The sequence below is a fragment of the Magnolia sinica genome, chromosome 9 (genome assembly GCF_029962835.1).
Source record: "Magnolia sinica isolate HGM2019 chromosome 9, MsV1, whole genome shotgun sequence".
Lineage (NCBI taxonomy): Eukaryota > Viridiplantae > Streptophyta > Magnoliopsida > Magnoliales > Magnoliaceae > Magnolia > Magnolia sinica.
Window position 1 is genome coordinate 79594469 of NC_080581.1, and position 11665 is coordinate 79606133.

At 34.2% G+C, this 11665-nt stretch overlaps 1 protein-coding gene across 1 annotated transcript; it reads left to right on the forward strand.

The window, feature by feature from the left end:
* Positions 1 to 4047: 4047 nt before the first annotated feature.
* LOC131256502 (condensin-2 complex subunit H2-like) lies at positions 4048 to 9057 on the forward strand. The gene is made up of 3 exons (XM_058257373.1): positions 4048 to 4260; positions 4363 to 4462; positions 8653 to 9057. Exons 1-3 carry the CDS (start codon positions 4071 to 4073, stop codon positions 8663 to 8665), a joined length of 303 nt encoding a protein of 100 aa, XP_058113356.1. The 5' UTR covers positions 4048 to 4070; the 3' UTR covers positions 8666 to 9057.
* Positions 9058 to 11665: the final 2608 nt, after the last annotated feature.

Here is an 11665-nt window from a genome sequence, read left to right on the forward strand (position 1 = left end):
TATTGCAAGGTTTATAGAATTTCCAAATTTTAATTTCCTGTGATTTTATTCTGAAATTATCAGGATTTTTATGAAAATAAATGTCTAAAAGTTTAAATAAATTCATTTTTACTAACATTTTGAAAGTTTAAAATTATTTATTAATTTATAATAAATATATATTTTTTAAAATTTATTTCCGATTCATGTTGTTGTTGTTTAATCGTATTTATTGGATAATTTCATGATATTTGGTCCACCAAAACCAACAGTTTTTTACTTGCCATAAATGATCCAAAATCTATCTACTGATGCATCTGGGGATTAACAAGTGCTGATTCATGATCATTATTAGAGGAGTGCCTTCGGTTTCAATTAATATGTTTATTTTTAGTTTTCTCCTAGTGATCACAGGGTACCTTGCCAAAAAACCCCTTTTTTTTAAACCTTTTTTCCCTTTGGGTTCCCTTCCTTATCCCTCTTTTGGTTCTTAACCCTTTTTCCGCCTTTTGCTTACTTATTTTCAATTTGAAAATTGGAAAATCCCTTAACCCTTTTTAAAATTAAAAATTTAAATTCTTTTTCCTTTCCATTTTTTCAAGATTCCTCCTCACACCTGTTTTCATTGTCCTTATTACTTACTTTAATTTCCTAATTTGGGGATTTAAATTTAAAATGGAAAAACAAAAAGTTCCCCAAAAACCTGGGGTTCCAATTTTGTTTCCCCCAATTGGTTTTTTTATTTTTCCTTGGGGAACCCAAACCCAAAATGTGATGGGGGTTTTCATTTAAAAATTTCCCCAAATTTTGGAATTTTTTGGGATAATTCGATTAAAAGGGGGGGAACTTCCCAACACCAAAAAACCATTTTTGTTGTTTTTCCCATCAATTTCCAATTTTTAATTTAACCAAAAAGGCCCCAAATAATATCTTCTCCAATTTTCTCATCATTTTTTTTTTTTTAATTTTTAACCTAAGATCCATGTTTGTTATCTGCGTTATAAATTTAGTTACAAAAGAAAAAAAATTACAAATCTTCCCTTTTTCCTTTTTTCCCTGGTTTAAAATGGGTCAAATTTTGGGGTTTTAACCTTTTTGAAAAAATCAGGGTTTCCTAAAAAAAATGGTTTGTCCCAATTTTTTCCTTTGAACCAATTTAAGTGTTCTTTTTTTTTTGGTCTTTCAAGAAAATTTCCTTGAAAAAAAAAACTTTTTGAAACCCCCTTTAAAAAAACCCCCTTTTTGAGGAAGTTGTTTAATCCAATGTATATTTTTCATATTATTTTAATTAAAAAAAGGCTTCCCCACCAAATTTTTCCTTTCCTTAACCTTTTTTTCCACCTCCTTTTTTTGGCCTTTTGAATCCTACCCTTACCTTTTCCTTTGGCTTTTGGAATTTTTAAAATGGAAAACCCTTAATTTAAGTGTAAACAATTAAAATTTAAATTTTTATTCGCCTTCTCCTTTTTTTATTTTTTTAATGGTTTTCAAGTTTTAAACAAAATTTATTTCAGGGCAATTCTTTAAAAATATAAAGCAATCCTCATTGCGATGAATATTCATGCCTTATGGTCTATTGGTGGTTTGGATCTTTTTTTTTTCCCAAATAAAATAAAGGGGTTTTTTATAAATAGCAATAAATTTGGCCCATTTAAATTTGGGGAATTTAAAAGGGGAATCCCTTCCCAAAAAGGGGGGACCCAACCAAGGGCCCTTTATTTTTGATTTTTAAATCCTTTAATTTTTCCCCTTTTAATTTAAAACCCAAAAAATTAAAAAGTTGACCACATTACAGGTGTGGATCGTTTTTTTTATTTTTTTATTTTTTTTTTAACCCCCTTTCCAATTTCTTAAATTTTAAAATTTATTAAAAAGAAAAAAAATAAGAAATGAAAATTTCTAAATTTTTTGTGGGCAAAATTTGATGGGTAAATTTTTAAATTTTTACTTTAAAAAATAGGGCCTAAAAAAAATGGTTTGTTCCCCCTTTGTTTCCTTTTTGATTTGAAAATTTTGGGTTTTTTTTCCCATCGGCGTGGAATTAGTTTTAGGGGTTTGGGGAAATTTGGGAAAATCCGATTTTTCGGGTTTCACTTGAAATTGGGGAATTTTTTTTTTTTCCAATGCCCCTTTTTAAATTTTTTTAATTTTGCCCAAAAAAGGGTTCCCCTTTAGTTTTAAATCCTTTTCCAGCCCTTCCTCTTTCCTTTTTTTTTTTTTAAGGCCCTATTTTTTTCCTTTTTCCAATTTTTTTTAGCCCATCTTAAATATAGGAATATGACACAGGTAAACTGCACAATGGGATTAAATTTTTATTACCGTTATTTTTTTTTTTCTAACCCATGTATAATACTAAATATCTAATAAATTGGGGGGATTTAAATTTTTAAAAAGAAAAAAAGGTTAGACTATTTATACAATTTCATATAAGATATGTTTTAATTGATCTTCTTACTTTGATCTTGTTTTAATATAATTAAACAATAACCAGAAAATTATCATGATTGCTGCGATGATAAATGAAATAATTCCTTCCCAAACCCGGACTTAAAGTATTTGGGTTTTTAATGTTGAAATCAATTTCCCCTTCTTAATTTAAAAACCCAAAAGGCCCCAATCCTGGGTTTAAATTTTTTTTTAAAAATTCCTGCCTTTTTTTTTTTTTTTTTTCCTTCCCCCTTTTCCTTTTTCCAACTTTTAAAATTTTTGCAAAATAAATACAAAATGATGAAAATTTCCCCAATTATTTTTGTAATGGTTTAAAATTGAGGCCGGGGCTTAAATTTAATTTTAAAAACCCATTTTTCCCTTTCCAATTTTTTTTAATTTTTCCTTTTTAACCAACTTTGAATTTAGACTTTTTTTTCCCCCCCAAACCAAAATTAAAATTTTTCTAATTTGGGGGCAATTAAGAAACCCTGTTAGTTGGGGGGGAAACCAAATCCCCCTTTTAAAGTTTGGATTTTATTGTAAATTCTTTTTTTTTTTTTGATTAAAAAAATAGGGGTTCCAATTTTTCTTTAAATTTTTCCTTAGCCCTTCCCCCCCCCCATTCTTTTTGGCCTTTTGATTGCCCTTTTTTGCCCTTTTTCCATTTTCTCAAATTAAAATGATTTAAACCCATTTTAAAAAAGGAAAATTAAATTTTTTTTTTTTTGGGATTATTTTTTTAATTTGTTTTCCCTGAGAAATAAAAGTTTGAAAGGTGTTGGGGTTTACAATTACTCCCTTGATGAAAAAAAAAGTGTTCCCCAAAAAAGGTTGGCCTTACCATTGTTTTAGGTTTCCAAGGTTTTCACCGGGCCCCCAAACCCAAAGGGTTTTTAAAATTACAATTTAATTTGGCCCTGTTTTTAGGTCAAGTTAAAATGGGGACTTCAAAAAGGTTACAAAGGGTTTGTGATTCCCAAAGGTTCCAAGCTTTTACCCCTTAATTTAAAAAATTTTACCAATCCTCCATACCTTTAAATTTGGTTTTTTTTTCAGAAAAATCTGTCCAATTTTTTTTTTTAATTTTTTAAATTCTCTCCTTTTTCTTTCAATTTTTTTTCCCAAATTTATAAAATTTGTTCAAATGTCCCAAAATTTTTCCTTTTTTTTTTTGGCCAATGGTTGGTATCCAATTACCATTGTTTCCTATGGTGTGGTCCAATTGAGTTATGGATCTGGTTAGTTTTTCCTTGGGGGAACCCAAATCCAACACATAGCCTGATGGAGAGAGTGGATGTTACATATATAACATTATGGCCCTACATAGGTTTAAGAGTCACATGTGTAAATTATGGGAGTCACTCATCAAAGTAGTCACAATAGGGATGGGATGCACTTCCACACACAACACGGCACATATACATGCATGACTTTGACAGTTGCCATTAGATGTGTGCCAACATGCTTTAATTTCCAACTGCTCTTGGAATTCCTAACACAACAATCTCACCAGGTCAAGCCAGCCATGACCATCAGCAGGTCAAGTATCGTGGAACCGTTTATTTATGCAAAGGAGTTCGTGCACTATTTTTTATTATTTTTATTATTTTTATTATAAAATAACAGTCCATGGAATCGCATCGGCAGCCGTCCCACCAAAGATGACAGAAAAAGAAGAGCATGGCAGCACCAACGACGCTAGTTTCCACATCCTGCAGCCCAATCGCGACCCTAAATCAAACTGGGCCGTTGATCTCACCAAGAACCTCAATGACTATCTTCTCAAGATCTGTTTTAAAGAAATCACAATTGAAGATGAAGGCGGCCACCCCTCCGTGAATTTTGCCGAAGGTCCCGTTCTTATTCGCATCCCCTTTGTTCTCATTGCTTTTTCCATGATTTCTCATTCCGTCAAGGGGTTCTTTTGAAAATTTTCATTTTCCTATTTTGTAGCTGCTCTGCTTTTTCAAGGTTCGATTCAGGTGTATAGTCGGAAAGTGGAATATCTATATTCTTTGGTTTTGCATGCGTTGGAGTTCATTTCTCAGAAGATGTTTGAATTCTGACTGGTGTTTTGTTTCCTCTTTTTTTTTTTCTTTTTCTTTTTTTAAAATTTAATATTTTATTAGGTGCAAATGTATAGAAGGATTCCAAACATTTATTTGAATAATTCCCTGGATGAACTATTTTGAATATTGATTTTGGGAAGGAAAGGGGACTGGTTAATGCACTTTCCATTTTTCTGTGTTTCCCCAAAAACAGTGGAATGGTGTGTGATGCAACTGCGCCTCACCCAGACACCCATGTTTCATATGTATGCACAAGAAAATGACCAAACGGGGTCCACTTAATCACATGTGGTAAGAATTCCTATCTAAGTAGTTTTTATATGCATGATTTTATTTTAGAAACTCTATTATGAACATTTCCTTATTTGATTACTACAGTATCTTAGAAAGTCCAGCTGTATTAGAAGGCTTTATTTGTTGCCCCTGGAAAGTGTAGTTTTGTGAAGCGAAAAGGAAACTGTGCAGTCACCTCCATAAATATGGTTCGTAGCAACACACACTAATTAGAATGAAGTTTTTGTAGCTTTGTTTTTTTCATGGTAGGAGTATTGGAGATGGGATAATTCTATTGACTCTAGTACAAGGCTGAAGGTTTGCTGCCTGCTGGTGTTGTGCTCAGTCTCTTTGGTTCTTCAAGTTTCTTCTTACACATGAATTTTACTGTCTGTTATCACTATCTTACTATCTTCCCTTCATGAATTGTATGGTACTTTGCTCGAGTTTGATAAATCTACTCATGCACACGCATATTTCAATCCAACCGTTTAAATTTCTGGTCCTACTGCAGATATAGCCAAGACTAAATATCACCTATAGATGTTATCAGGCCCCATGCAGTACATCCTAACAGTGGTGAACTTTGACTATTCCAGACAATTGGAAATCCACATTGCAAACAATCCAGGCTTTAATAAGTGAAAGTCTTCTAATTCAGTTAATAGGTGATGGTGAACAATACGATACCCAATACACTGATTTTAAACCTCACTTGTAACATTGGTGCAGCTCAAAACCTCATACAAGAAAAATACAGGATCTGAATCAAAAAGTTGCAGAAAATAAACCAAATTCTGTTTATAACTGCCTTCTAACTTTACTTATTCAAAACAACAAGTAAACTCTCCTCAACAAACTCTAATATTCTTCTAAAGAGAGAAAATGTTGATTTACAACTAACCGGTAAAGAGGATGAATCAAGAAGTATCAACTATAGGGCAACAAAATCTAATTCACCCAATAAAAAATAAAAAAATAAAAAAATAAAAAACCATAGGGGTAGAGAAACTAACAATTAACAAATGCCCCAGATTCTTCAAGTCCACTGGCATACCCATATTGCATATGACATGATGGATATGACTATGAGTAAGATGCAACATGTTTAATTTATTCTATTTATTTGTTTTGCCCTCTTTTTTTATTTGTTTTTATTTTTTAATACCCGTTTGGAGGCACCAATATTGTATGTGTTTGGGAGTCATGAAATCGTAGTCCGGTGGACTTGATTTCATCCAGAAATTTCTATCGCTTTCACGTCAACAAGTGGAATTGCGATTTTGGTTCCCTTTAACGGAAAAGGAATAGTCTTCTTTATTGCCGAATCTACTTTCCTTGCATTTCCAAACATGATGCCTTTTTAATGCAGGGTATCCCCTTCCATCCAATTTCCCATAGATGGATTTTATGAAAAATTCCCAAAAGACAACCATTTCTATATCATTTTGTCCTGTCTTGAGAGATCTAAAACTCAACAGAGTAATGAGCTCCTTCTCATAACCTATCATGTTTCTTTTGAAATAGGAGTCCAAACAATTTGGTTACTGACTGTCTCATAGCTGTCAGTCTTTCTGAACTGATAAGTTGTAAAGGCTGCTGAACAATCTACCTGTCCTTCCAAAACCTGTTCAAATGCAATCTTAATATAGACTTCAAATTGGCTTATATGTGCTTTTTTAATTTCTACTAAATGATTTTCTGGTAATGAGAAGATGAAACTGTTGGGAGGTTGTCTGTGGTAAATCACACACCTAATGTAATTTAATATAATGGAAAGCATAGGAGTCCATGAAGTACATGCGCACCTCATCCACAACCATTGGATGTATGGAACGGTTGGGATTTTGGCGGAATTCTCGTTGGAGAGAGAGCGCGCATTGCGCGAGTAATAGAAGTGAGATATAGACTCTCTCGTACATGCATACCTCTCACGAAGTACTCTCTCATTCCCCCCCCCCCCCTCTCTCACATCTTCCTCCATCGCGACCAATGCCAAACGCTGTTGCACAACACACGTCAGCTCTCTCAGCCTCTCTTGCCTCTCCCTCTCATGCAACCAACGCCAGCTCTCTCCCTCCAACGCAACTAGCACCATCTCTCTCTCTCTCCCTTCAATGCAACAAGAGCCTTACGAAACCTCTGCTATCTCTCTGTTTTGGGCTGATGCTAGTCAGGGCTTCTAAGACTTGGGAATTAACTGGTTAGGAATTTGAGTTTTTAAATTTTTTTTTTAAAAAAACCAAATGTACCGTACAAGTACGATGTAGAGAAATTATCAACTATGTCAAACCACGAGGATAGGAGAGGACTTGGAGATTCGGCGGGAAACTCGAGGCCAAAGAATGTGATTTGCTAAAGAGAGAATCAGAGGTAGTGAAAAATTAGAAATGACAAAAAAGGAACTTCATATGGTTTGAAGTTCAAGAATTGGGGAATCATATTAATACTTTACATATCACAACAGATGATGTTAGTGTCAATGTAACCATGAAGAAGTGAATATCACCTTGTAATTCGGATGATGGATGGTATGTTTTGGTCCACTAGCCTGAATGGGTGATTGGTGGAAAGTCCTTTAAACACAACTCTGATTTCTGTTGAAAAGTTAATCATGCAAAGTCTTACATCTGAATATATATATATATATATATATATATATATATATATATATATATATATATATATATATATATATATATATGTAACATAATGATATTCCTGATATGATTGTTGCATTGACTGAGCCAAATGGGCCTTCTCCGGCCAAAATCCCATTCATAGATTGTAAATCTACACCAACTACTAAAGATGCATAAATTCAGACCACATTGAGAATGCTTCTCAACTAAAGATTTGAAGGGCCATTGAGACTCTTGGGGTACACCTGGTCTTTGCAATTCTCTAATGTGGTTGACGGCCACTTTCCTTTACTACATCCCTCATCTAACCTTCTAGGTAGTGTTGCATGTCCCCATTGAGAACTTAAGCCACTAGTGATGAAATTCTAGCTGATGAGAGATTACCAAAGGAATGATCAGGCCCGCAAGATGCACCGCCAGATGAGCACAGATACTGCCTCCACACATGTGGGGATACCACGCATTGCTAGCTCTAGTTCTTAAGGTGCCGATCTTTGATCCATCAAACACACACCTATTCGTGACAAGATTCTATTTGATGGTGATTTTAGATCTATTCGTGAACATTGGCAATTCCCTTGGTGGGAAGAGTGATGCTGAATTGAAAATGAAGGCCATGGCTTCATCGGCCCCACATTAAGTGGCTATAAAGTGTGCGGTTACACACATCTGAAGGGTTTTGATGGTGAGCAGCTTGTGCTCACTTTTTTTTTTTCCTGATGTTATAAGCAATATGATCTTTGGATTTATCTTGTTTTTAAGCTGAAACAGATACACACGCAAACCACATGGCATTTGTTGTCAAGTGGCACTCTCTCAAGTTTGCATATTGTTTCTGGCTGAGAACGTCTCCTATGTCGATGCATTTGACAACCCAAAAGGCATTACCATCTTCTTATAATATCTACTCATCACAATCCGGAATCTGAATTTGATGGTACCAGATAGATGGTCACTGCATATCATCACATTGCTGCAGTTGAATGCAGCAGGTTGTATGCATGATCGTTGAATCGATCAGCTTCTGCGATGTGTTTTTTTTTTCTCCATTTTTCTCCTATGAATGCAACAACTTTGTTTATTACTCTCTTATTTGAATTTGATGTGGATATTTTTTTAGTAACTTTTGCTATTCTTTATTGCTATTTGATTAGAGTAGTTTGTAATTGTACTTATTAGATCTTGGGGCCGCCAAAGTTTTGGATCAAGCTGATATTTGTGTTTTCCCTTCATCCTGGTTTGTGTGACCTTATGAACAGATTGGATGGCTAAAAAAACATCATGGTGGTAGTCGGAAGTTAATTTCCAAAGTAACTGAAGTTTGGAGCTCATCTCTTTGTACCAATGATAGGGAAGTTAATTTCAGTTTCCATTATTTCCACTCTATTGAACTTTAGTTGTTAAAATTTCAAAAATTGTGGTTTTGAATTTAATTTGGGTGTTGGAAGGAAAAGACAATCAGTAATAAAACTGCATCTAAAGAAGTCTACCTCCCATGAAGAAAGAGAACAACATGGTACATTTCTTGTTCTTTAGACCATGATTCATTTTTGCATCATTTTGCAAATGCTATGATTTCAAATCCCATTTTTGCATAAAAAATCAGGAAAAAAAATCTTCTTAATTAGTTGAAAATTTGCCCATGTATGGAAGCATTCATAGTTAGATAGCAATTCCTTAAAAGTGTATAGAGTAGACCTTTCATTGCTTCAAGTTGACTGGAAAAACATTGCTTTTTATCAAGCTTACAGTCATGCCAAGTGCCATGAGGATTAGCAACAGTAGGTGCCAAAATGTTCTTTATCTAGAAAGTTTGCTTTATCTCAAGCTTGCAGTCATGCCAAGTGCCATGAGGATCAGCAACACCAGGTGCCAAAATGTTCCTGATTATACATATGCTTGTTGGGCTCCTTTTGGTTGATCAATTAGAAAATTAGAAAAGAACATTTTGTTGGGCTCCTTTTGGTTGAAGCTGCTGCTGATCTCATGAAGGCTAATTTGTTAATTCTGGAGGATGTTACATTATTTCGGACATTTGATTATTTTCTTTACGTGGATGCGGTATCTAGTGGCAGTCTCATGGATGATGCAATGATACAATCTTGCGGACATTCTTTTTCTGAGAATGGTGGACTAGAGGATGTGCTCATAGAACTGATCACCTACAGTCGGCTGCATGATATACACATAGAATTGATCACCTACAGCAAAATGCATGCTCGCTTGGCATAGGGTGGCAATGGGCCGGACTAGGGCCAGGGCCAGGCTGGAGTTGGCCTTTAGCTCTACAGGGCTGACACAGACGAAGGCTTGGACAAGTAAGAAAAAGAGTTAAACAACCAAAGGTTTGGAATAGTCCCATCTATGATTTTTATTTATTTATTTTGGATATCCTCCATCCTTTCTGAAAACCATCATATAAATGGTTCAGATCATTGAAACATTACATCAATGAGCTTTGTTCGTTGAATTTGGACTGTTGAAAATTTCTCATCATGTTCATTTGTATTGCAATCATCAGGTGGTTATGGTTGTCTTATTAGATGTTATGGTTTTTTGGTTTTTCTTTTTTGGTTTTATATATTGCACAATTTTGCATCTTCCTTAGATATTAGTTTAATGTTGATTCTAATATCACCAAAATTCATCTCTAATCTTGAGATCTGCATTTCTGTGATCTTTATCTAGTTTGAATTTTCTAAAATGGTTGTGGGAAGTTAAGCCACGTTGCAGTCATCTAAGTTTCTACATCTTTTATATCCTATCTTTAAAAAAAAAAATTAAAAATTAAAAAGAAAGAAAGATGAATTTTTCATTTTGTAGCATAACGAGCATAGCATCAAGTGCTTTTTATGTGTAGAAGAAATTTTGCTACAATTTGCTCCCAAGGCTTTCTCTATACAACTTATGCTCTTTGCTATGCAGCTCCTTCTCCGAGAATGGCCAAATGTACTTTCGCTCTTGGCAGGTCTAATTGTCATCAAGACACTTATAATAACTGTGATAGGTCGTTGTGTTGGATTAACTTTTTAAGAAAGTGTACGAATTGGACTACTTCTATCACAAGGAGGTGAGTTTGGTTTTATAGTATTTTTACTAGCAAACAGGTCAGTCACTATATATCTTCATGATAGTGTACATGATTATTGATCATTTCCAAATATGTTGTGTCATGATTCTCTATTGTGAGCAGGCTTGGAGTACTGCCACTTGAGCTGAACAAGTTGCTTATAATCATTGTTGTGTTGTCAATGGTATTGACCCCATTCCTCAATGAAGTTGGAAGGAAAGCTACTGAGATCATTGATGAGAAGTTTGAGGGGAAGGACGTATGTATCTAAACTCAGTAGCTATGTCTATTTTTACAAATTTAGTGGGTATTGCTATACCTATATTAGTTGGTATTTTGAATAGCTGAATTTTTATTTTGTCTTTGGCTGTTACAGATTTTACTTGTTTAGAAATGAGAAGATCAGTGTATGCTCCCAAGTATTGTCTTTCTTTTTTATGTCATCTCGTTATTATCTTTCTCTATAATTTAGTTCTTCAGTTTCGGGGCATAACTTTTTCATATGACTACTTGTTTGTATGATGAAATTTTTTTTTCAGCCATGTGCAGTAAGCTTTTAGATTAAAGCGAGCTGAGAATAGGGTGTTAGTTGATGGCAAATTGATAACCAGTAGAGGCACATCCATGGAGTTCTCGCTTGCGATTGTTGAGAAGCTATTTGGCTGCGAGAAGGCATTGGATCTTGCTGTCAATGAAAACTTTAAATAGACATATAACTATTATGTTGGTATTGTACAATTTTGTGAATGTATTAAAATGAATAATTGTATTTGATTGAATGAATGGAGTATTGTGTTTGATTGAATGAATGAAGGATTGTGTTTGATTGAATGAATGAATGATTTAGTTGTGAAGTTTGATTAGAATGAATGAATGAATGATCCATTAGGGCATGTACAATGGAAAGAGATGCCATTATTATATTTTATTTAAATAAAAAATAAGCATTAGCTACGGCTATTAATCGTAGCCCTTTATCTGGAAACCGTAGTTGTTTCTAATTTAAGCCTATTGCTACGGTTCTTGTTCTACTTTTAGCTACAGATATAATCCGTAGCTATATATACTTTAAGCTACGGAAAGTATTGCTACGGATTTAATCCGTACCTATTGTCTCTATAGCTATGGATTAAATCCGTAGCCATAGCTGTAAGACCTACGGCTACGGCACCAATGGCTATGGTCGTGCTACGGACTTTAAC